Below are 26,920 nucleotides of genomic sequence, written 5' to 3'. Positions count from 1 at the left end.
CCCAGTAAGGTAATAAAGACACTATTTTATACTGGCTTGGTAAATCTAAATATTGGACCATCCAGCAGCTTTTGGGGGATTGTCTGCCCCATGCTTTGCAGTTCACCCTAATGGAGTGACCACAGCTGGCTCCCCAGTAGGACCCTAATCATAGTTACCTTTTGGAATGAACACACACCTGCAGCAGGTGTTTTAACCTGAACAATGTCACTAAAAATGTCTACCCCCTGAAATACAGGTAAATAACTAACATGCCTCACTCAAGGCTTGTCTACACACAAAAGGTGCTTTAACTTTATCGGTATAGTCAAAGCAGCATAACTCCTCCCCTAGGATGGATCCAGTTAGATTGGTATATTGTAAAGATTCTTAATACTGGCATAACTTTTCCCTTTTCATATGGGAATAGCTAAGCTATAGTCACCTTTATGCAAGTACCACTACAATTACATTATAGATTGGGTCAGTATAACTATAGCTGTTTGGGGGGTAGGGGGGAACCCTTGCCCCCATAATTGAAAGTTACAAAAAACAGTGTGGATCTGGACTAAGTAAAGGTTGAAACTTCACAAGGAAGGAGGAAACTGCATAGTTTGGGGTCAGTTAACCAGGTAAAAGGACTATCCCCCGAAAGGCTTGCAACACGCTTTGCCTGAGGCAGATATATTTCTGCTTTCAGTACCTGCAAGCTAAACCCTTTATGAAACACATCAAAGGGGATTTACAAAAGAATAAGGGATCCACCCCGCAGGTAGTAGACTGGGGACTTGATTATTATGTTCTTGTATTTAACTGAATTGTGAGCTTTCCATTTTTGGATAGTAAGCGCCCTTTAGGTTAGCAAAAAGAATAGATTTATAAACAGTGTATCCATACTATGTGTTGTTGTGTGTTTCATTTGTGGGTGGTGGTTCGCAGGGTTTGGATATGAGTTTTGTTTTTTGTATCTGCCCTCCTGCAAACTGGGATTTTCAGGGTTTTAAAAAGTGAGAGGTTTTCAGGTTAGAAAATTCTCAGTTGCTTGTGACAACTGAGTCTAGACAGTGGGCAGGAACCATACATTAAATACAGAAATATCTTAAATTATTGTTTAAAAAAAATTGGTGGCTGCTTGCCAGTCCATGATTGCCGCATTACAGTTTAGAACTTCATAGCAATAACATGGACTGAAATCGTCTCTCCCTGTTCCAAAAGCACAAACTCCTTCCATTTGAGCAAAAGAAGACTCTCTATTAGCAAATAAGGACCTATGACACAGCTAAGCAGTTCTGGCTCCATCCAGCAGAAGACATGCACCACACATGCAGCATGTGGCATGATAGTAGAAAAAAAATTAAGCAATTCATATCCTGGTTTTTCAGAAAAGCTTTTCTAAGCAAGACAAAATAAACAGACTAATATGTCCTCAGTAATCTAGTATATAATAATCACAATGCATCAGGAATGTCTCCCGGGGAGCTACTTAAGACATACCTCTTTGTGTTGATATATGATTAGCAGTTACTTCTGCTCATTAACAAATTACCTATGGTTCACCTTGTCCTGGACATTGTACCACACTGTTTGCATTAAGGTGCAGCTTTATTTCTTTTGTTAAAGATTTTTGACATCAACATGTTTAGACAGTGGACAACCTACTCAATAATAATCAGTTGGAAAATACTCACTCACTTTATAGATGGCTTAGTTGGAATGAGTTCTATAGAAAATATAGGTGTATTCTTTAGACAACTGTGTGTATTGTTGGTAATCCACTGGAAAAAATCTTTGTATACTGTATTTATAAAGATTTAAATGCAATTCTGTCAATAAGATAAAATGGATATAATTTGGATCTGTTAATGAAGTAATGTTTGAGTGAAACAAAAGGAGTAGCTTCACAATACATATTTTATATGGTTTCTCTTTCTGCAAAGATTTATTCCTGTGCTTCTCCCTAGTTCAAAACAAAGAAACAAACCCTTTGATTATATCTTTTTATTTCCCTCCTGAAAAACAACCTGTTTATAATCAAACATGGATAATATTTACACAGAGAGAAAGAAAAATAAATAGAGGTAATTCAAGTGGCTTTATTAGCTTTAGATTGCAGGAGAGGTTATTGACTAAGAGTGAAGTCATGCTTTAGGTGATAAAATGGTTTGTTAAATGAGAAAATAGCTGAAAAGGAGTAAACAGTGAGTGGTTATAACTGGTATCTACTCAATGGAAAGAGGTCACTAGAAGATTTGCCATAGGGGTTGTTTTGTGACTACCCTTGTGAATAAGTCATATTTGATCAGAATATAAAACATATGACAAAGGATTGCTGCTGATGCTGAAAACCATGTTCTAACAAACAATATGTAGCAATGCAACTAGATTCAGAAGGAGTGGGAATATTAGTTAAGCAACTGTCTCTGTTTATGCACAATGCTGTTTAATGTACAAAAACATAATAGATAACCCTGGGAGGGAAAACAACCAGTAGACACTGATGATAGTTACTCCACAAGACAGTTATGGAGCAGATTGATCAAGAAAGATTTATTTGTAAATGCAGACTAACCATTAGTCATCTGCACAGTGTATATAGCGGCAGTACAGAAAGACATAGGTACATCAACAAAGGAACACAATTCAAATCAAGCCAAGTGATTGTTTCTGTGCAAAGTCCAGTTTCTCTGCATGGGAAAAACAAAGGGGTGAGTTAATGTCCTTGCTTTGCTCAGGATTTAAATCTGGGGTTCCAGATGTGATTTCAAGTACGAGTCTCTAGCCATTAACCTATCCCTTCCAGCATAAAGCACTGGGCTACAGTGATTGCAGTTTGGAAAGGTCACACTGATACAATAAAAGTGAATATCTTTTCAAACTCCTTGCAATTTATTTGTCACTGTTTTTAAAGAGCCATGAAACCATCACACATTGTAGAAAAAACAAGAGAAGGCTCAAAATATGTGAGAGTGTCAAAAATCCTACAATTTTATTTTACACGCTGCTTCAGCGATAAAGAATAACTCCTTGGAAGAGGTAACCCTAAGCATGTTAGGGATTTACTGCATCCTAAGTTTGATTGCCAGACAGTAACAAAAGTGAAACATGTTACGTTCTATCATAAGCTTCTTTTGGCTTAATCGAGTATCATGTCTTCTGTTTTTAGGGTAAACAAAACCATTTTGCCTAAAGCACAAACACAAGCGAATTAGGGGACCCAGTTACAAGACTCTTGCAATGTGATCCTAACTATGTTCTGTAATCAGTCAAAAACTTGTGAATCCAATTATGGAACAATGTTAATTGACCCAGCTATGTTACACATTGCAAGAGTTATGGACATAGTGGCCAGCCATATTACAAACAGATCCCTTACACCAGTGGTTCCCGCCATGGCACCCGCCGGGGCATTTATATGTACCCTCCTAGTCCCCAGCAGGGGAGAGAAGCTGTGGCCCCGTGCCTGCCAGGGACAGAGAACTCCGGGGCTGCAGGCTGCGGGCGCCGGTGTTCTGTCCCTGGCAGGCACAGGGCCACGGCTTCTCTCCAGCTTCTCCAAGGCTGCAGACAGTGGGCGCCAGTGTTCTCGGTCCCTGGCAGGCGCGGGGCCACAGCTTAAGCCGGAGAGAAGCCGCGGCACCGCACCTGTCAGGGACCGAGAACTCCAGGGCTGTGAGCGCTGGTGTTCTCTGTCCCCAGCAGGTTTGGGGCCCACCTAGTGCCCAGCAGAGGAGAAAAGCTGGGGCCCCACACCTGCTGGGGACAGAGTACTCCGGGGCTGCAGGCACCTGTGTTATCTGTCCTCCCAGCTTCTCTCTGCATTGCCCAGAACTGGAGCCAAAAACAAAAACCCACTCTGACTCTGCAGAATGGCCGGAATGCCGCCCCATAGCATGTGCTGCCCCAGGCACGTGCTTGCTCCACTGGTGCCTGGAGCCGGCTCTGCATGTGAGTAATTGTTGGCGCCCGCCACACTCTTCTGAAAACATGAATGTGCTACTGGCCACAAAAAGGTTGGGGACCACTGCCTTACACAATTCAGGCTCAGTGGATGAGCTCTCACAGTGAGAATCAGAAAAAGGTCTAAACAGATGTCAACCAATTATTTTGCTGACATAGTCAAATAATTCTAATTAAAATATTCTAATAGATTAATACATTTGCCTTTCTGGAAACCATGGAGGCTTGTCCCTATTATATCATGTCCATCTAGGTGTTTATAACTCTTTTTACTTATTGGTTTTAGTCAGTAAGTCTGGTACTAAAACCACAGGCTCACAGATGGAGTAGTTCCCAAGATCACCCTTAATGTTTTATTATTAAATACTGAACAACAGAGACCACTTTTGCTACCGTTCAGGAGAATAGCTGATATTAATGAAAGACAGCACATTTTTGTTAGCAGTCTAGCCACTTCATTAAGTTCCTTCAGAACTTTTGAGTGTTTGCGGTTTGGACCTGGCTACGTGTTGCTAATTAATGTATCAACTTGTTCTAGACCTCCTCTTTTCACACCTCAATCTGACAGTTTCTCATCTTTATTACCTGAAAAGAGTGGCCTTCGGTATGTCTCTCTCCAGTATCCGCTTTGATGAAGACTGATGCAAAGAAATAATTTAGTTTCTCTACATTTTCTGATATTATCTTCCTCAGTTAGTCCCCTTTACCCACCTGGGGGCCCAACAGACCCATTGAATTTCCTATAGACTTCCTACTTCCAATATCCTTAAATAATTTATGGGTTAACAACATTTTAGGTTAATTATTCTCCAGATTAATCCCCCCAGTTTCATGTTACATTTTACCTGCCATAGTTTACATTCATTTCTGTTGACTTCACTTGGGCTGAATTTCCATTTACTAAAAGATACCTGATTGTCTAAAATTACCATTTGATGCCTGGCTATTTAAGAATACCGGTTTTGACTTACCATCTTACTTTCTTTTTCATTTAGGAGTCTCAATGCCTTCTGTGACTCAGTGATGGTGTCCGTAAACAGCCTCCAGCCTGGGTTTTAATTGCCTTGTTCTTGACTATAAAACATCTTTGATAAGTTTTCTAATTTATTTATTGTAAAGCTCCATTTGATGTTAATGCAATAGTTTTGGGTACAGTTCCTCCTCTGAGAACATTGAGTTTACTTCTAATGTGGTCAAGATTCCTTAATTATAGTTGAGCCACTATTTACTTGAGCCAGCTCCTTTGTGTTACTTAGTGCTACGGTGAGAGGAGCCTGTCCTCCAGTGCGCTTCAGAATTAGCTGTTCCAAGAATCAACTATTTAAGCTGTTGAGAAATTGCTTCTCCAAACCTAGTCTCTAGATTTATATTTGACCAGTTTACATGCAGGTAAGCTGAAGTCATCCCTCATTAAGACGATCTCCCTAAAACAATACACACTCAATATTAGAGCTGCCCAGGAACCAGGATTTCCATTCCACAGGAAATTCTGACATTAACATTCGATTTTTTTTTTTAATGTAAAGCTGAAGTTTGAAATTTCCTGTTTAACAAAAAGTCCAAAAAAAGAGTTTTGATGTGCCACTACTCACATGATCAAAACAAAATATTTCCAATTGTTTCAGTTAGATAAATGTGTCATTTCCATAAAGTCAAACTTTGTTTCATCATTTAGAGTCATTCTGTTTAGACTTTTATATATTAAAACATTAATTTTAATATGTCTGTATATTATATTTAATTTCAATGAAGAGTCAAAATGAAATGAAATTAAACGAAACGTCAGAATGAATGAGAAAGTTGAAATAATTCACTTTGCCCTTTTTCCCGCTGAAAATGTTGTGGGAGTCCATATATTCCAAATAAATGTTTCTTTCCTATGAAATTGCATTTTTTGACAGAAAAATGCTCCATCGTAAATTTTTCAATCAGCTCTACTCAATATATATTTTCCTGATCCAGAGAGTGTCAATAGCATAATCCTATTAATGTATTCCTCAGATATGGGATTTTATCAATAATTCTGAGAGTCAAATGTGCAACCTTTAGAGAAATTAACTGCCCCAACACATGGCTATACTATACACTGTACATGCTAGGCAGCCTTTATTCACATTCCTCTCCTTCCCAAAGGCAATGATAATGTATTATTCTACTTTCCTCTTTCAGTACAACACAATGTATTGCTAAACGTAAGCATTTTAGAAGCATTTAAATTACATTGCAGGAAAAAGCACTCCATTTAAAATATATCTTGCTGTGAGCCTTTCGACAGTAATGTAGCATTAGAGCTCTTCCTTCTTCATATGAGAAGGTGCGCCCCTAGTACTACAATATCTCAGGTGCTCCAAATTGTTACCCCTGCTTCTCATTTAATAACAGTTCCATTCTCTTAAAATGTCTGCCTGAGAAGCAAGGAGGAAGAAAACCTAGAAAAACTATTTGAGAAATGAGGGACTAGACAATTGAAAGGTTAGTTACATGTCCTGTCCTTTAAACTGTAATCACCCAGCACCAAGTTGTGTCCCCAGCATGAATCTCTGCATATGAATCTCATCCAGCCTGTAGAGGAAGAGAGGAGGGAAGAAGAGTCACCTGCCTCTGTAGTGCTGTTTGGTCTGCTGAGTCAGGGGTTGGGTTGAGAGCAGGCATGCAGCGGTCCATGTTCATTGGGAGCACACACATCCCATTCCCTGCCCACCACGTTGGCCCCACAGTGATGGCTAAGAAGCAGCAACATCAGCCTGAGTTATTACATTTTCTGCTGGCTCCTTGGTGTTGCAGAGCTCCCCTTTAAAGATAGCCACATCAGGGTGGGGAAGGTTCATGCTAGGGCCCCAAAGCCAGAGCAGTTCCACATGGATTTTGCATGGAAGGCCCAGGCTTCTTCCAGATCAACCCAGGATTCTCCTGGATTCCAGAGAGTCTGTGGGGTTCACTGGCAGCCCATAGCCTGTTCTATGGAAGAAGGAGCCATCCTCACCTCAATGGGATGAAGTGCATGAGAAAGTTCTGCAGTTTTCCTCCACTATAAAGGTACATTGCTTCAGTGCTCAATAGCTAACAGCCCAGTGAAGTTAATTCACTAGGACTGAAGTCAACTGATTACAGACTTTCCTAGAAATTTATCTATCCCAGCAAACAACAGGCACGCTATGTGAGAGGTTTCTATACTTCTTAACATTGGATTAGCTAAGTATAACAATGCTTCTTGTAGGTTTAAAATATTAATATGTAAAAATATAAAGTGAGATTAATATAAATACAGCCAGCTATTTATGAGTAAGTTCTCAATATTTTACTGACAAGTTTTAGCATCCCCAACGCACAGTGACACATTATTGGGAGTAAGAGACTGGGGAGACGTGTGCGTGCATGGGTTATTAATTGCAATTTTCTCCTTTAAGAGAAACAAATCTGGAAAGCAATTCATGTGGAATGACAAGACTGAAAAACCAATAGCTGTGATTTGTGACCTAGCCTGTACTCCAGAAAAAAAATAAAAATAAAATAAGAGGTTGCACATCCAAAATTAGTACTGATCTAGATACCTTATCCTAAAATGGATCAGTCTTTCAGACAAAGTTTATAACAAGTACAAGTGGAGTTACAATTTAAAAGTTGTTCACTAGACCGATTTTATTTTTTCTAATGTTAGTTTTTTGTTAGTAAGAAAACATATGTATAAGGGAGCAAGATATTATGAGCCCCAATGACCACCCTAACAATCATTTTATATAACTGTTCATTTGAGCTATGGAAATGCCTCCCTGGTTTGCATGGCAACCCCTATATTAACATTTCAATAATTTCTTCCTGCATTTATTGACCAGAATTTTCATTGTGTTCTCTGGAGTTCCTAGAGTTGATTTAAGTCACCATGGAACAAGACATTTTTATACAAATTACAATTCTTGTTCAGGAGGCTGGTAAATTTGAGCAATTTATCAGCTAGAGGACAATTAATTCTTTTTTTTTTTTTTAAAAGATCATTCACTCTCTGAAATAATACTGTTGTATACAATTACAGTTTCACCCCAGAGAAGATAAATGCCCAGTGCTCCAAGTGTCAGGGCTGGTCTACACTAGGGGAGGGGATCGATCTAAGATACGCAACTTCAGCTACGTAGCTGAAGTCGAAGTATCTTAGATCGAGTTCTCACGGCGTGAGATCGACATCTGTGGCTCCCCCTGTCGACTCCGCTACCGTCGTTCGCGTTGGTGGAGTTCTGGAGTCAACAGGAGCGCGTTCGGAGATCTATATATCGCGTCTAGATGAGACACGATATATCGATCCCCGAGAAATCGATTGCTACCCACCAATACGGCTGGTAGTGAAGACGTACCCTCAGAAACAGCCCTTTTCTCTTTCCTAAGGAAGTAATTGCTGATAAATTCTCTTACCGTTCTTAACAACAGTTTCTGCATCACAATAGGAACTAGTAAGCAAATACAGTAAAACCTCAGAGTTATTAATGCCTCAGGAATGGAGGTTGTTTGTAACTCTGAAATGTTAACTCTCAACAAAACTTTATGGTTCTTTAAAAAGTTTACAACTGAACATAGACTTACTACAGCTTTGAAACTTTTTTTTTTTTTAGTAGTTTACGTTAAACACAGTACTGTATTGTATTTGCCCTTGTTTTTTTGTTTTGGTCCGTGCTGCTGCCTGATTGTGTACTTCTGGTTCCAAATGAGATGTGTGATTGACCAGTGTTTTGTAACTCTGGTGTTTGTAACTCTGAGGTTCTACTGTATCTTCTCCCAAATGGAATATTTTATTGTGCTGTTCTGAATAGTACGATGAAGATTCAACTGTACTGTACAGATCTAAGGTTCAATCTCAATTTATTGAAGGGCTACAGTTTTTGTAACCTCTATTTGCAGGTGTAAATCAAGGTTACAAAGTAACAAAAGGGATCTTGGAACTCAAACTACAAAGACCCTATAGAATCTTTACAATCTATTTTATTCACAGGGCTGGGGCTGTGATCCAGAGGGAGGCTGAAATCAGGATGAGTCAGACAGTGACAAGAAAGGATTATTGAAGAAAATATATTTGCTTCTAATCAGGAGGTAAAGTCTACATCTGAGAACTGCACCATCTGTCTTTGAACACGATTTTCAGTCAAAAAATAAATTTGTTGTAACAGACAGGAAGTGTTCAAGTTGTTCCACAGAGCAGATCTCTGTTCTTGAGGTCTGCTTCTATGGACAAGGACCTTGACCAGAGAAAAGCTGTTGCAATCTTTGACTGTAAAACTAATGAAAAGAGACTGTTCTTAGAAACAGGCTTAGAGTATGTCCTATCAGATAATCAGCCTGGGTGCTCCTCCCTCTGCAAAGGGTTGGGAAAGAGCTTGGCATAAGACATGTTAATTGGCTCCATCTCTATTAAAAAAAATAATTCATCTCATCTCTAGCAATAGCGAAGTTCTTCAGACCGCCTGCTAAAGTAAAGCCATAATTTTTGCCTTTATATGTATTTCAGCAGAGATAAGTTAACAGAAAAGAAAAATGAGTGCAAACCATCAGCTTAACCTGTTCATGCAATGTTTGTTGCTTTACTGACCTTCTACCTAACTCACTCATTTTTCTTCTGAAGAGCTTCTCAGATATCTGAAGCGTATTCTAGAAGGTAGTAAAACAATTGAGTAGCAAATCAAATTGATTTTTCAACTAAGTGACATTTTGTTTAGTTATTTAAACTGTATTAAAAAAATTCAAAAAGTTTTTTTAAATACCCCTCAAAAATGGAACAAAACGTTCAAATTTTATTCAACTCAAAATGAATTTTATACTTTTTGGTTCATTAAAATTGTTTCAAAACTTTGCATTTTGGAACGACTGCTCCCTCCCCTCCTCCCCATGACACTGTTTTAAATTATTTTTTTTCAGTGGCCAGCGAAAAAAGTTCTTTGCAGAGCTCTATCATTTACACTTCTATATTTTTCCAAACTTCACATTTCCAGAACATTTTACTACAAGTTTTGATAAGTGATGTGTAGAATCTACTATATCAGTGCATTATCTTAAGGGGCTGGCCCAGTTAGAATGTGCTAAAAGAACTTTTATCCCAGATGAAGGGGTCCTTCTCCATGGAAACATGGATCTTGGAAACAAATGTAGGTTTTGGTTGAACACTTTTTTTTACTCTGCTTCAGAATCGCTTCCTTCAGGGTTCTCATGTCAATGGGTCAGACAGGAAGGTCAATGCTCTCAGTGTGTCTGATCTATGTTGAGGGAGAAGGAACCACAACCTGGAGTGTTTTTATTTGTTGCACATGGACAGCGGGACAAGTCACTGACACTCCAGACACATGATGAAGAGTGGACAGATGGATGCCTGAAGCACCTTATAGGATTCTGCTTTGGGTTTCTGTTTGGTGGTAGGAAGCACGTAAAGACAAGAAGGAATGGTGAACAAGGAGAGGTAATGTACAGACAGTGAAGAAGAGATTAACACTGAAGGGCAACAGAACTGATAGAAGAGACAATCAAGGAATAAAAGCACCAAAAGAGAAAAACATGGGCAAAAACCTATCCTGTCAGAGGAGGGGTTGTCTTAATCTGCCAGAGAAAACATGCACTGCCACAGAGGGTAGACCAGGCACTGGAAAGTGCAGGAGTGTCAGGAACTAAAGTAGTGGTTAGAATTATCACTAGTGGAGCCACTCTCTCCAGTGACAGTTATCATGCAGCTTTTCATCTCCTGCTGCAGTCACAAATCATCTGAAGATAATCTCCCTGTGACCACAAAAACCATATGATGGCATCTCAGTCATTCATTACTGAGGTGCACTTAGAGCAACTTATTTTTCTCTTCTACAAAGCCACATCCACCCATCACCCTCAGCACAAACATCTTCATCTTCTATCAGATACATACTGCATGTCAACTTTATTTAAACCATAATTCAATAAGATAATTGTTAGGCACGTGCCTATGTAAACACAAGTAATCCCAGCATCCTAATGTACCAGGACCATAATCTTCTCTTCCTCATTCTCTCTCTCATTTAATAAGGCATCAAAAATTAATTTACTGTAACCCCATGACACTAAAAGGGCCATGAATTTTAATTGTAATCTAATAAAATGCATTTCACAACAGTTGAACTTCTGCTTTATCATTAGCATTCTGCATGTACAAACACTACTATGCACACCAAAAATACAATACTTCTTGGCCACACAGAATTGTTTGCTGCAGATCCACCAACAGTTGTGCAAGCTTCCATTTCACTCTCATCAAGCCCAGCTTTACAAACTGTCAGCTGCTGTGGACTCCCATCATTCCTTGACCAGATGTCCCAATTTTATCGGGACTGTCCCAATATTTACTTTTTTGTCCCATGTCCCAACCGATGTTCAGTTGGGACGCAAATTGTCCCGATATTTTGCCCTCTGAAGCACAGGCAGAAGGGGCTCATGCCCCCCCACCTTAACTCCACCCCTCCCCGCACTGGATCCCTCTCCAAATCCCTGCCCCCTCACTGCCCTATTTGATCCCTCTCCAAATCCTCGCCTTGGCCCCGCCTCTTCCCCAAGCACATCGCATTCCTCCTCCTCACCCTCCCCTCCCAGGCTTATGCTAATCAGCTGTATAGTGGCACAAGTGTTGGAGGGAGCGGGGAGAAGCAGGATGTGGCAGCCAGCTCAGGGGAGGTGGAGGCAGAACGAAGGTGAGCTGGTGCAGGGAGGGGGTCAGGGAGCTGTCGGTGGGTGATCAGCCCCCACCAATTTTTCCTATGCTCTGGCGACTCTTGGTTTTATTTTTTTGCTCCTCTGCCGGCAACCCCTCTCCCCCGTCCCAATATTTCATGTCTCTTACCTGGTCACCCCACCCTTCCTGCTTCATTGCTCTTCAGATCCCACCTTTAATTTACAGTAAGGAAGGGAAGTAATCCCAGTGGGAAACACAAGATAAAGTGTAAAATTGTAACATTCTACCTGCACACTTACAAAGAGTGAATTGACAAGTAAAACATGAGGGACAGATTCTGTGATGCATCTCTCAAGGGACACAGCACCAAGGGCATGGGAGGCAAAAACCACCACCATCTGATGTGGTCCCCAAGGTAAATTACAGAAGCAAAGAAATCAGAATGTCTGGTTTCTAAAGATGCTTCTCTCTTCTCCCTGGTGTATCTGCATTTCAAGGCATAACATGTCTCATAGAAGTACTTTAAATCTGGAATTTAATGAACACCACACAACTGTCATTTCCTGAGTGACTAGTACTCCTCTACTGCTTTGTTTTTTAATAAGGTCCTCCATTAGGCCAGCTGCATGCAGAAGCCTTTCCAAAGAAGAAAAGACAATCTTCTTTTTGTCCCTTTAACAAGTGATGTAGGACACAGGGCCTGCCACACTGGATCAGGTCAATGATCAATCTAGTCCAATACCCAATCTCTGACAATGACCAGTACCAGTATACGGATGTAAGGTTCAGCAACTCTTACAATGGAAAGTTACAGAATAACCTACCTATGATGAAAGTTAGTGGTTAGCTTATGCCTTGAAACACCAGGATTTAAAACCCTTATAAATGTTACTGTGGATGTTCTTGAGGGTCATCCTCAATACTTTTTTGAACTTTGGCTAATACTTTTTTGAACTTGGATAATATATAGATCTTAGCTGTTTATTAGAAAAAGGATCCAAAGAGTGCTGGAAGGAAGCCACAAAAAGCCGAAGCAGCAAATGTTTGTTGGCTGACAGAGGAAAAAGAGAGGCAGAAAATTTTAAGGAAAGTTTGATTGGAAGTAAGACACAAACTCAGCACATGCTTTGGAACAAAATTCTCTCTTTACCACAGGGCTGTTGACTCTGCAGCAGCAGGAGGAGGGTGGGATTGGAATGCATATCGAGACCACAAATCTCAGAGAACCTTCAGTTACAGGTAAGTAACCTCGTTTTCTTCTTTGAGCGATGGCCCCTAAAGCATTCCACTGTGGGTGATTAACAAGCAGTACCTATGTGAGAGGATGTTGTGAGGAAATTGTGGAACAGAAGATTGCTGCTCTGAATGAAGTGTGCATCACAGAATCATGCACTATATTGCACTTACATTCCAATTCATTTATTTTATAATTATATAGTTTAAAAAAAAGAAAGTATGCAATTTTTCAGTAATAGCGTGCTGTGACACTTTAGTATTTTTATGTCTGATTTTGTAAGCAACTCATTTTTAAGTGGGATGACACTTGGGGTAAGCAAGACAAATCAGACTCCTGAAAGGGGTACAGTACTCTGGAAAGGTTGAGAGCTACTGGTCTAGGGTATTGGCTATTCTCCACAGCAAATCCTCGAACTGGCAATAGTCATCTGGTGGGAGGAGGTGATTGAAGAGGTGGCTGCATCTGGACAAGGTGAGGGATGCCTCTCCAGATCCACTGGGCCAATTGCTGAGTCATCAAGAACTATGTTGGAATGCCTATCTGATGAGGGTTGTGAAGTGACGGAGTCTTCACGAACTGAGTGGGTTTGTTTGGAAAGTAAATATTGGGGCCACTCCAGTTGACCCTGCTGTTGCATAGCCTGTGACAACAGTGCCTGATACCAAGTCGGCCAATAAGGCAAGGTGGGGAACTGCCATGGTGCTGTTGGAACCTTCCGGTAGTTGTGAATCTGGAATGGGAGCAGTGGACCACATTGGACATCTGTATCGTCAGAATCACAGGAGTCATAAACCTCACCAAATGGCGGTGCCATCAGAACAGCAGGAACAGGAGGTGACAGGAACAGCGGGAAAAGGGTCCCTTTGACTTGGTGATCAGATCAGGGGTTGTGGAGACCACAGTCCCTCGAGTGCAAATAACTCATGGGCACCCAAGGCACTTCTGAGGGGACAGTGGTATCCATTCTGCTGGAGGAGTCAGTACTGGGAACTGCAGCTGTCTGGATACCGATGGTTCCCAAGATGCTGGCGGAGTTGCTGGTCCATAGTTGGTACTAATAGGTCCGGCAATCGGTGCAGCCATTTCTTGGTCTAGTGAGACTTGAAACATGTGGTTCCTTCATAGTTAGAAGTAGTAGAGAGTGCCAAGACCTTCTTAGACTTGGAGGAAGACTTACTGCCATGCTTATGCACATGCTTCCTTGGTTCATGGCTAAGCCCTAGTGTGGGGTCCTTAGCAATGGTACTGGCAGAACCTGATGGAGGTTCTGTAGCCAGAGGACATTCTTTGCCTGTTCAGGCCAATGTACAGGGGGATTCCCTGCCCAGGATCTGATGCTGGACCCCTGGCAGCCTCCATAAGATGTTTCCTGAAATGGAGAGTGTGATTCTCCTGAGCACAGGCAGGAAAGGAGAGGCAGATACTGCACCTGGACGCGATGTGGGCTTGCCCCAAGCAGTACAAACAGTGCTGATGCTCTTAGCTGATGGAAAATGAGTGAGGGCAGGAAGCACAGCATCTTTGGCATAATCCACTACCCAGGCCCAGGTACTGGAGGTGGGGATGTGTGGGAAGTTTGTCAGGAAACACCGTTGAAGTGGCATCCCAAGTCCTAAATCAGGTACAAAAGGAAGAGAACAAAAAGAAAATGCAAACCCCCCCCCCCCCAAAAAAAAATCTAAGTTATAAACAGCACTAAGGAAAGCTTTGAAAAGTGCATCACAAGGATGACAGGAGTAGAAGCTCCGACTTGAGTCATGTGACTGTGATAGAAAACTAGAGCCTCCGGTGGTCCGCCATACCCTCTCTCACCTCAGGCAAGACCATGAGGTGGCACAGGGCACATGCGCAGACCGCTGAACACTACAACTTTCAAAAGCATTGGCTCCAGCTGCATGGCACATATGCCTCAGTGGAATACAACAGGGACCATACTCGAAGAAGAACAGAACTGCTTTGAGAGATAAGGGCACAGAAGCAACAGCAAACCCAATAATAATCAACAGGTTTAAAAGCCTCTTGCTTCACTACACTCCGTGGAAAACAGCTGCAACAAGTCAGGTTTATAGGCATTACAATAGCAACAGTAACATTACACTTCAGAAGGCAGCTTCATTCTAAGCCTCTGTTTTCGGGGCTTATAAATATTCTAGACAATTTAATCCCCTCTCCCCTTGTTCTGAAGTAGCTCAAATCTAATGATCTTCCAGACATACTCCAAGGCCCATCTATTTACTTGGAAAAGGGAGAATTGTTGGGAGAAACTGTTTTGTTGGTGCAATAGCTCCTGTTTTAATAGGATTGGGTTTTTTTGAAGTTATGTCAAAGGAGCCTAGAATAGACAGTAGTGCCTGAAATATAGACAAATAAGGGAAATTTATCATGTTTAAGTAAAAAGAAGTTTATATTTTCTTCATATAGCTAGAACTAATCAGATTCAGTGAAAGTAACTGCTGATTTAATTGAAATCTGAATTTTTAATAAATTGATTGACAACGTGCACACAGTTTCCTGCACAAGTTAGATTGGCTGTGGAAAAGAAGTTTCTTTTCTCATTTTGATTAATTCAAAGCTTCCACTGAACCACATGTGAATCATGTGAATGGAAGGCAGAGTGATGGGTTCTAGGTGATTTAGAAGATAAGCTTAGACAGTATCTATCTTTCCTCTTTTACTGTAGAATGTTTTAATATGCTGTGGTATTTTGCAAAATACTAAGATGAATGCATCTGATGCTTCCCTACGCTGTAATTTTTTAAACTAGTTTTCAGGAGTACTCGCTATGTTGTTTAAATATAAACCCAGAGTTATCTGTGGATTATATTAAGTGATTCTCTCCCCTCTCCCCAGTCCCCCCGAGTTATTGGGTTGTTGTTTTTCTTTACGTCTTCACTATTGGTTGCTAAATCAATAAGGTTATTTATTACTCTAGCTGGAAATGAGAACTATATTTTTAAAGTTCAAACAGTAGTGATATATATTCCTCAAAGAGGACTGCAAGGGTCATGTCAAGTTTGAACAAAAAGGCTTGGGGGAAAAAAAGAGTTAACAATTGTTTGGAACAAAAAAAGTTACACACTGATATTTTCAAAGTAATCACTGAAAACACACAGAGCTGCACAGATCTGGAAACAGTGGACCAAATTCTGCTCTCAGATACAAAAGAGTTCAAATCGTGATTTGCTCCACTGAAAGCAATATAGAACACAAACTGGCCTAGTAAGCACACAGGAAAATAGACACCACCATATTTAGGTTCAATAAATATTCATTCATTGAATGAGTTACATTTTAACAGTTTGTCTTCCTAAAAAACACTCAACTCCCCCCACTCCCAGATAATTAAAATATAAAAAACCCTGTGTTACTATACCATTATGAATGCAATTCAAGTGATTAAATACTAGGGTTCTTAGAACAACCATATCTGACACTTTCTTCACAAATACCATGACCCTAAGCTTAACATCATGTCCCCTAATGCAAAATGCTACACACAGTGCACTGACGCCACACAGAGTGCATTCTCACTACCCATACACCACTATCCTAGATATTCAAGTATCCAGACACTTTGCTTATTCCTGGGAGATGTGGTGCTTGGTAGCTATTCCATATTTCCAGTTTACGTAGATTGCAGATATTAGAGGAAGGCAGAATGCATAGGTTACTTTTTAAAAATAGTATTGCATCTTTGCAAACAAAATGCAAACTGGTAACTGAAAGGCATGCAGATGATATGGCAATGGGCCTGGTATAAATACTTGTCTAGGAAAAGTGGATCCATTTCGGTCAGGCTTAGCTAATGTGCTAGCTAAACCTGACAAACTCAGCCTTTCCCCTAGCTAGAGAATAGGCTAGAACTTGCCCAGTTAAAGGAGTTACCCTGCATCTATGCTGGGGAAAAGCTGAGTGGAGATTAAGGTTAAGTAACACAAAAGCTGAACTCAAACTAACCTCAACTACTTCTCCAAGTCAAGACAAACCCCTGGATAGATCAGATAAGTAATTAAAAGGACACCAAAAGGCTAGAGAATGGGTAAAATCTTTCTGATATTACAAGGGACATTAACATTTCCAGGCAGACACTGCAACTGGCAGAAGAAAAGGAGACTAGAAGCACTGAAACACAAAAGCTTAAAAAGATCATCTAAGAGTTAAAGCAGTATCTGCTCATGAGCTTATGCAAATCAGAAGCAAAGGCATTCCCTTATGTGGAATATTAATGAGAGAAAAAGCAAAGTACTCAGCTAGGTAGAGTTATGATCTGTTATAATTTCCAAGCCTCAGATAGGAATTTACACTGCTTCCAGGGACATACAGTATTCAAGAAGTTAAAATTATGGAAGAACTGAGATCAGGTGATATTGAAGCAGTTTATTACTTTTGAATCAGAAATTAAAAAATTGTGGCAGAATATGAATCAGCTCTTAGCAAAGGCAATTTAAGAGACTTTAACCAAAAAAGCAGAGATTCACGTAAGGCATATGACTTTTTGATTCAGCGCAGCTGATCACTATAACTCAAACGTCAAGTGCATATATATGCCTTTTTGTGAAGAATGGTCATGGTACTAATTAATGGATGGCAAAAACACTTTTTTACAGTATGGCAGAAGTAAAAACAAACAAACAAAAAAAACCACAACACCTCTTTGTTAATATGCTCAGATTGCCAAAAAAAAGGTCTGCTTCTAGACAGCTTCTCTACCCACCCTGGAGGTGGTGGTAAAATCACTGATTGTTCTGCCCCCAAACACGATGTTCTGTATCCATCTTAGAGATCCAGCAGATACAATTTCTGACTTAAAGAGAAATTCTGGCGGGAAAATTCCTGTGTTAGCTGAAGGCACTGTGAATTCATATGCTCCTCCCTACTAACACCTCTGCCCATACTAGCTACACAAAGAGGGTTGGGGGATGGAGTGAGGGCAAGGCCACAACCTTCCAACGCACACCCTTTCAAAGGTGGAAGACCTCCCAATAAAGCAGGTGCATACCTGCATTTGTGGGGTACCTAGAGTCATTTTGTTTGACTAGGCCAGAAATCCTCCTGGGGTCCTTCGCTGCATGGTTAGTTGTACCCCATGCTTCTAAATGTACAAGTCAGCCCTTTTACTTTCAATTATTTTCCTAATATGCACTGTGTCCATCTTCATTTTCGCTCCTAAACTGTTTCTGTGCACTGACAGACAACTGCTTCATTCTACTCCAGAGCCAGGGGCATCAGCGGTGGGTGAAGCTATTCCTACCTAGTGTGTATATATCCCATTGAGTTTGTGAAGCTCTCAGGGATTCTTTAGGGATGGAAGGTGCCTGTTGTAAAACCCTTCTTTATCCCAGGTTATTCCCTGTAGTGTCCAGTCTGCACAGGGCTTTTAGAGCTTCCCAAACATTCGCTCAGAACAGAGTCTGCGAGTTCCAATTCCCTCCACATGCAGTTCCCCTTCAGCTGGACAAGTTGATCCAAAGCCCGTAACAGGCACGACATACTCTCTCCCTCACACCCCTTCAGAAGTTCAGCAAAATATAGAATGTACAGACTAAAATGGTCTCTGGAAACTGGAACAATACTCACCATGGTACATACACAGACAATCATTCACTTGAGTCTGTCCATTCAGGCTTTTTAAAAATAGATATAATAAAACAGAAGTTTAACCCTTACAACATCAGGAAATACACACACAACTGAAATACTAAGGATTTCATGAAGATTTCCTAAGTCTTATTCTAAAGACTATTACCACAAAAAGAATTAGTGAAAACTAATACAAATAGATCAAAACATTTCTCATGTTTCTATGCCCTGGACAATGCAACACTCTCATTGCTGTGCACCCTCTTTGCCCTACTTGGGATGAATGAATAACTGGAATGCTAGTGTCTCACTTTTATTATTACCACCACTACCCCAGCCCTTTGAACTGCAGCCAGATAAGAGCTGTTCTATTTCCTTTCCCTCAATTAATTCAGTTAGGATACTTACATCAAAGGCTGATGTGAAGATAGCTCTTGGGCAATGCCCCGCACTCCTCACATACAGTATTTTAGGAAACCCATCTTTGAAACGTTACTCTGCTTAAACCAAAAAGCATTTGCCACCCTGCATATTGAGTAACTAGTAATCAAACCGGATCACAGAATGCACACACTAAAGCTCACCAAGGTCACCCTTAAAATTCCCAGTCACCTAGTCTCCAAAATCCAGGACTGGAAGTGTGTTGGGGTTACCTGACAGAGGTCATCAAGGCTGATAAAAGCCAGAGTGTAACCCAAATGTGGATGGCAGGTTGCAGTTACACAGACACTCAGGGTGCGACCTGCATGTCAGAAAGCTGTTTGCGAGCAGTCCAGGTTGGGAGCTACAACAGTAAGGTACTGCTAGGCACCGCAGGTTGCAGGGCAGGGGTGACATAGCTCCTCATTGGTTCTGATTTCACCCTGGTACAGAACTGGACCCTTAAAGTAGGCTAATATAGACAGACTACCACATTTTTTGTTACATCAATCCATTTACTAGTAAGTCAATAACTACTCCTAGAAAATCAAAAGCGAATAACAACTAGATTTATGAATGTGGAATTGAACTTATGGTGACCTTTGGCTCTTAAAGATATTACTTTTTCCCTTTTAGTGATTCTTCCCTGAACGTCGAATGGGTACTTAGACAGCTCATACCAACAGCAGTCACTGACAACAATTCCTTCCTCTAAAAAAGGACTCTAAAATATCTGCATCTGTATCATCATCATATCAGGAAGATGGATGCTTAATTGTTATAAATATTTGTTCATTGTTGCATTATAGAGTTCCCAAGTGATCTGACTTTCGCAAGGTAAGTTGGCCCACAGGGAGATACTCCAAGCCCTGCTAACTCTTGTCACATAGAAAGAGGAGGTGACAGACTAATCATTAGTGACCTTTTCAAGAGCATGGCCTTTGCTTAAAATGATTGCAGCAGAGAGGTGTGGCCTCTCTCAGAGATTGACAGTGAGGGAGGGCCAGATGACCCCCTGGTGGGTAGAACCAAAAAAGCCACGCCCTCCACGCTGGAAGCAGAAAGGACAGGACAGGAACAGACCCCGTAGCTCAGTTGAGGGGAAACCACTGAGGGAGACAGATGCTTTCACCCCGCTGAGGACTTCTACTGCCCCAAGGATTCATCCAAACTGCCTGAGCTACCAGACATGCCTGATGTTGAGGAGCATCTGGGATTACTGCTTGCAGTGTACCCAGGGGAGATGGAGGACAACCCAGAGATTCAAGTACACAACGAGGACTACGGTCCAGTGGGGTTGCTGCTGGAATCCAGTTCAGCGTGTTATGGCTGGATCCCCACTGACCCAGTAGCAGACCACTCTTCCACTGTTAGGGCCATAGGCTGAGACGCAGTGGAGATGGGTAGGCCTATGTCCCCTTACCCCCTGCCACTCCACCTGCGAGGTAGCAGCCACCCCACCTTCAGCCACCAGGCCTGTGGGAGTCTGCCATCTGCTTGATCCTCCTAGACTGTGTTGGGTGCTTACCCCTTGCCTGAGGGCTGGAGCCCTACACTGCTGGTACCCTGCCCTGTCTGAGGGTCTGGGTTCCCAGCCTGTACCTGGCTCTATCCTGCCTGAGGCTGGGCTTTAAACTATTGGTACTCTGCCCTGTTTGAGGACTTGGGCCCTGGACCACTCACAGCTCGACCCTGCCAGAGGGTCGAGCACCAAGACTGCTAACTTCCCCCTTTTCTAAGAGACTTATTCCAGGGGCATGGCAGCCAAGAGGTGTGGTCTCCCTGGGAGACTGACAGCAAAGGAGAGCCACACATGCCTATATGTTTACAATGATTTGTTTTGTTTTTTTTACTTTAACACATGCTTCTCAACAATGGTTTGTAACAGGCTATCTTGCAGTAGTAGCAGACCAACTGGTTCCACTGATCAGGGCCAGCCCAAGGTGTCTTGTCACCCAGGGCAAAAAAACGTTGTCTGCATCCCCACTCCAGAGGTACAATCTAAAAAATAAAATAAAAAACTGGGGCCGGGGGATGGCACCAAACACCCACACAGCATTTCTGGTCAGCAAGGCTGAGTCACCCAAGCTGGAAAGCAGTCCAATGGAGCTGACCAGTGGGTGCACGGCTTTTAAAGATGCCGCATGTAGAAAACGAAGCAGGTGGAGGGGAAAACAGTATTTTTGTTTTAATCTATGGGTTATACTCAACTTGATGATGCACTGAAGCACCTCCTGTTAACAGTGGGACTTGCCTTGCATGCTCTAAAACTTAGTCGGTTCTCCCTGTGTAGGGTCAAAACTCAACCTCTTTTGGGGGTGTTGACTTTATTAACCACAAAAACTGAACAATTAGACATCATGAAGTCAAACTGAACCTTCTCCCTCAAGCCCGACTGCTCCTGGGGTTCGTTAGTCAACCCACAACTTAGGTCATCTCTGCATTTCACTCAGTGTCCATGTTGGGATTACCTCACTCAGAAGCCTTTTCCCCTCGGTAGCAGGAATTTCCTCCAGGTTTCCTATTGCTGGGCAAATTTCTTGAGAAATACGAATTGTGAATATATACAATATAACCTCCGGGGGGGGGGGGGTAGGGGGAGAACCCTTTAGGGGTCTGAGTATGTGTGTGTTAATTCAGGAAACATTTTGCCATAGAAACATCCTGCAATGGACTTGAAACCAATTGGGATTCAGAATGCCACATGCCAGCACTTGGAGATGAGACCTTTATAATATAGCAGGTGCACTCTGGAAGACATATATTAACTTGAACGTTGATGAGTCTCTTTCCTCTATGAACAGGTAATTATATCATGACAAAGCCAGAAAGGACAAGGAGAAACAATAATAAATATAAACAATGCACATATTCAAAGAATGGCCCTTTCTGGAAACACTACACCGTACCCTAGGGGATACGGTATTTTTCTTTAAATCATATTTATACATAACTAGACATTCAATGCTCCTCATCAGCCACATGGGAAACCAACTCATTTGATAGCTATCTGCCCACAGACACTAGGATTAGGGACAATTTGTAATAACTAGTGCATTGAAACAAAGTTCTAATGGTAAAATAAAAGCTAAACTGCCTCCTTCATTTTAAGGTTTCTATAAAAAGAAAAAAACCTCTCACACACAAATTTCTGAATCTAGTTCATAGTATGCAGGAGTCCATCTCACTAAAACCACAACCAGAACCTTCGCACTCAGCAAAGAATCAGACTTACTGGTAGTTATTTATCAAGCTCTTGTTACCTTGGTATCTAAACCCAGAAGATGGAATAAGCATAAAACTTCAACCACCCTCTCACCATCAGGAACAATCCCTCCAGCTCACAACTAGAACCATGCATGGAGCGGTACGAGTGCATTATCTCTAGATGTTATACAATATACCAATTCTAGACAAAGGCTAGTCAAACGACTGCTTTACTGAACTGCTCATATACAAACTTACCTCGCAGCTTCTCCCTGCCTCCACAAGTGCTTTTCCAATTGCTGTTTCCACTAGTTACTCTGCTCACTAACTTGCATTACAGAGAGTGCGCCATGCTACATCTCTAGATGTGTCACTCTATTCACAAGCACTCAATTCCCTGTAAAAACATCTTGATACAAGAAGGTTATTTCACCTTGGTTTCCAAGAGCATTAACTATCATTGTAATTAACTTAATTGTAAGATCATTCTATATTACCCACAATGCACATCTCACAGGGAAAATAAGATAACGATGCTGGCTGAATATGAATGATGCCTTGAAAAACACATCCAAAACGCTCTCTCTCTCAGCAGCTTTGTACTAGAGGCCCATAAATCAGCAGTCAAACTCAACCAACAGCTCAATTCTTTAAAAGCCTGACAAATTATAAAAATAGACACTTGAAAAATTATTACCATAGAGCTTTGTTCCACCTTACTATCTTTATTAATTAACTGGGCATCTGCATGCAGATTAAACTTGTTATATTGAAAAAAAAAAAGCTCTTTTCCACACATTGCACAGAAGAGGCCAAAGCTTAAATCTACAGATAAACCCAAGAAGGCTGCAGACCAAAGACAGAATTTGCAGTGAGATCAATTTGAAAAACAATTGAGACTGAAATATAAAATAGATTTTTATCATATGCAAATATTTAAAGGGAGTTAGATGAAAATCTGAGGTTGCATTTTCTTTAAAAATTATTTGAAAGAAAAGGGCGTCTCAAAATATTTTTTCTATTTCGTATCAATAAGATTTTTTTAGGTGTGGGGAGAAATTTTAAATTCACTTGTGGCATTGGAAACTCAAACCAGTGAACACTGTGTCTGAGTACCAGAGTCTGATCCTGACTAGAAGTGAGATAAAACTGATAAATGTGAACTTACAGCCCAGGCTAGGCAAAATGCAAAACAAAAGTATTGTGAAGCAAGTTTTACACAGATAACGTCTTTAAAAGAAAGAGACTGAAACTGACAGCCTCCTTTTAAATACATATACAGACAAACACTTCAAAATCACAACATGCCCTGTAACTAGAAGTAGCGAGCGCAATTTAAACACACATTTCCAAAACACAGGAAAACTATTTTCAAGCACGGTTATCCTCCCAGAAGTAAATGAGCTGTAACATTAAGGCCATGTCTACATCTAAAATTTTGCAGCGCTGGTTGTTACAGCTGTATTAGTACAGCTGTATAGGGCCAGCGCTGCAGAGTGGCCACACTTACAGCAACCAGCGCTGCAAGTGGTGTTAGATGTGGCCACACTGCAGCGCTGTTGGGCGGCTTCAAGGGGGGTTCGGGGAACGCGAGAGCAAACCGGGAAAGGAGACCAGCTTCGCCGCGGTTTGCTCTCGCATTCTCCGAACCACCCTGCAAACCGCAGGGAAGGAGACCTGCTTGCTCGGGGGTTCGGGGAACGAGAGAGCAAACCGGGAAAGGAGACCAGCTTCGCCGCGGTTTGCTCTCGCGTTCCCCGAACCATCCTGCAAACCGCAGGGAAGGAGACCTGCTTGCTCGGGGGTTCGGGGAACGAGAGAGCAAACCGGGAAAGGAGACCAGCTTCGCCGCGGTTTGCTCTCGCGTTCCCGGAACCACCCTGCAAACCGAAGGGAAGGAGACCTGCTTGTTCGGGGAACGAGAGAGCAAACCGGGAAAGGAGACCAGCTTCGCCGCGGTTTGCTCTCACGTTCCCCGAACCACCCTGCAAACCGCAGGGAAGGAGACCTGCTTGTTCGGGGAACGAGAGAGCAAACCGGGAAAGGAGACCAGCTTCGCCGCGGTTTGCTCTCACGTTCCCCGAACCACCCTGAAAACCGCAGGGAAGGAGACCTGCTTGTTCGGGGAACGAGAGAGCAAACCGGGAAAGGAGACCAGCTTCGCCGCGGTTTGCTCTCGCGTTCCCCGAACCACCCAGAAAACCTCAGGGAAGGAGACCTGCTTGCTCGGGGTTCGGGGAACGCGAGAGCAAGCCGGGGAAGGAGACCAGCTTGATTACCAGAGGCTTCCTCAGGTATACTGCGATACCTGCTTATTCCACGGAGGTCAAGAAAAGCGCTGGTAAGTGTCTATACTTGATTACCAGCGCTGGATCCTCTACACCCGAGACAAAACGGGAGTACGGCCAGCGCTGCAAACAGGGAGTTGCAGCGCTGGTGGTGCCCTGCAGATGTGTACACCTCCTAAGTTGCAGCGCTGTAACTCCCTCACCAGCGCTGCAACTTTCTGATGTAGACAAGCCCTAAGATTTCACGTGTAGGCACCGCAGAAGTCAAGATAACCTTTTCCATTTTCTATACAATCTTTTCCACTTATTAGGGAGAAACAACAGTTCATTACTGCCATCATCTCCTATCGGGATATAACCACAACAAGGTTGGGCTTTTGCTAACAATCCCTTGTTGCCATGGATAATTAATAAAAGCTCAAATATTTAATAACCCAGATTCCTTTTATTAGAATTTGTACATCAGTGTGATACTGAGGGAGAGATCTCAGTCTCAATAGCCACTCCCACTATAGTCCCTTTTAACCCAAAATTGCCAGTTACAGTGACTGAGTGAAATAAAATATGTTTATATCTGGCAGTGTGCACAATGCTGTGCGAAACATTAAAAACAAAAGCAGGCTATGCACTAAAGTGTAGTCAGTTCAAACAAGAAGTTTTAAAAAAAACAAAACACATTGTATAGACCACATTTTAACACAAAAATTTCCTTAGGGATCAGTTTCCCCTCAAATTCACAATAAAAGTCATCTCTTTCGCTATCTCCTCCACCAGGTAGTGGGCATCTGAGTGTGTGGAACATTTAAAAGAAATATTGGCATTTAGTGCCATTTCCTCCATCCCTTAATAAAAAACAAAGGATTGCCTACATTAAATTTCAGTTCATCCACAGAACAGTTCCCCACTAATTAGCACTAGGAAGCAAGCATGATCAACACATGGCACATTTCCAGAGGTATACTTAGGGACCAATATTTCTGGGGTGAGGTCTTCTATGCCAGTAAACAATGTGGTATTTTCAATAGGGTTTTAACACATCTGATTTCCCTATGGAAGTTTTGTCAGTGCTAATTATCATGTAAAATAAAACTGCTAGTTAAATTCTCTTACTTTATTCACCCCTAAAATGTTTTGATGAATTTTTATACACCACAGCGATAGGCAACTTCCATTTAGACACAGACTAAATGTGAAAAGTAGGCTAGATAGAAGAGTGGAATATACAATTGCTCAAGTTGTACACATGAATGAGAACTAGTCAGCTATTTATCACAATATTTACTCTGCCACCTTAAAGCTTATTTACTAATCTGTCAGTTCAGTTTTTCCACTGTCTTGCACCAGTGCATTACAAGATACAGATCAACAAATCACTTCAGAAATAGTTTAGATTTTAAGACCAGAAGGGATCATTGTGATAATCTAGATCAAGGGTTCTCAAACTTCATTGCATGGCAATCCCTTTTTGACAACAAAAATTACTGCACGATCCCAGGAGGAGGGAAATTTAAGCCTGAGCCCAGCCAAGCCCGACCACCTTCGGGGGGTGGAGGGCAAAGTTGAAGCCCCAGACCTGGGTGGGGGGGATGGGGTGCACCTTGGGCTTCAGTTTCAGTCAGCAAGTCTAACACCAGCCCTGGCAACCCCATTAAAATGGGGTCATGACCCACTTTGGGGTTGCAACCCACAGTTTGAGAACTGCTGATCTAGACTGATCTCCTGCATCGCACAGGCCAAAGAACCTCACCCAGTAATTTCTCCATTAAGTCCACAACCTCAGTTTGAGCTAAAACATCTTTTTAAAAAGACAACCAGTCTTGATTTAAAGACTTCAAGTTGGAGAATCTACCACATCCCTATGTAAACGGCACTAATTCTTACATTGTCACTTAAAAATGCGCATCATCTTATTTCTAGTCCGATTTTATTTAGCTTCAGCTTGCAGCCACTGGATCTCACGATGCCTTTGTCTGCTAGATTAAAGAGCCATTTACTACCTGAAATCTCTTCCCCATGTAGGGACTTAAAAAGCATGATCAAGTCACCTCTTAGTTTATCTAAGAGAAAGTTAAGTAGATCAAACATCTTATGTTTATCACTAAAGGGCAGGTTTTAGAGACCTTGTTTCATTCTTGTAGTTCTTTTCTGAACCCTTTCCATTTTTTAGCATCCTTTTCTAAATGTAAAGCACAGCAGAACTTATTCAAACTATTTGAGTAACAGGGCATCTCTACACTTGCCATTTAAGGCGCAAAAAGTCCCTTTTTTGTCACAAAAGCCATGGGAGTGTCTACGCTTGCCAACGGTTTTTAGTGGTGAAACTCAGAAGTTGCATCGCAAACAGAAAACCACCGCCATGAGAGGCATATAGTTTTACCAGTGATACTTTTGCAGTGATTTCCAAGTGAAGTCACATTATTTCTGTTTACACTGCTTTTAGCCTCTGGAGGATATTCCACAGTTCCTACCTGACCACTCTGGCCAGCAGCTCTGCTGCTCTGACGCCAGGTAAACAGGCATTCGCCCCTCCCTCTGCAAAGCCCCAGGAACTTTGAAACTTCCCCTCCTGTATTCTTGGCAAATGCT

The 26,920-nt window shown here is 41.7% G+C and overlaps 1 protein-coding gene across 7 annotated transcripts in view; it reads right to left on the bottom strand.

The window, feature by feature from the left end:
* The window catches only part of MCUB (mitochondrial calcium uniporter dominant negative beta subunit), a 109,130-nt gene that overhangs the window by 19,091 nt on the left and 63,119 nt on the right, over positions 1 to 26,920 (bottom strand). The window contains exon 1 of one of the 7 annotated variants that reach the window (XM_030564577.1): positions 4,908 to 4,926. The exons of the other annotated variants lie outside the window; for them this stretch is intronic. Coding sequence (XP_030420437.1) covers positions 4,908 to 4,910 — 3 coding nt within the window. The 5' untranslated portion in view covers positions 4,911 to 4,926. Of the gene's footprint in view, positions 1 to 4,907; positions 4,927 to 26,920 lie in introns of those variants that run through there. 7 annotated transcript variants of the gene reach the window in all.

The sequence above is a fragment of the Gopherus evgoodei genome, chromosome 5 (assembly GCF_007399415.2).
Source record: "Gopherus evgoodei ecotype Sinaloan lineage chromosome 5, rGopEvg1_v1.p, whole genome shotgun sequence".
Lineage (NCBI taxonomy): Eukaryota > Metazoa > Chordata > Testudines > Testudinidae > Gopherus > Gopherus evgoodei.
This window is presented reverse-complemented; position numbering and strand designations above follow the sequence as displayed.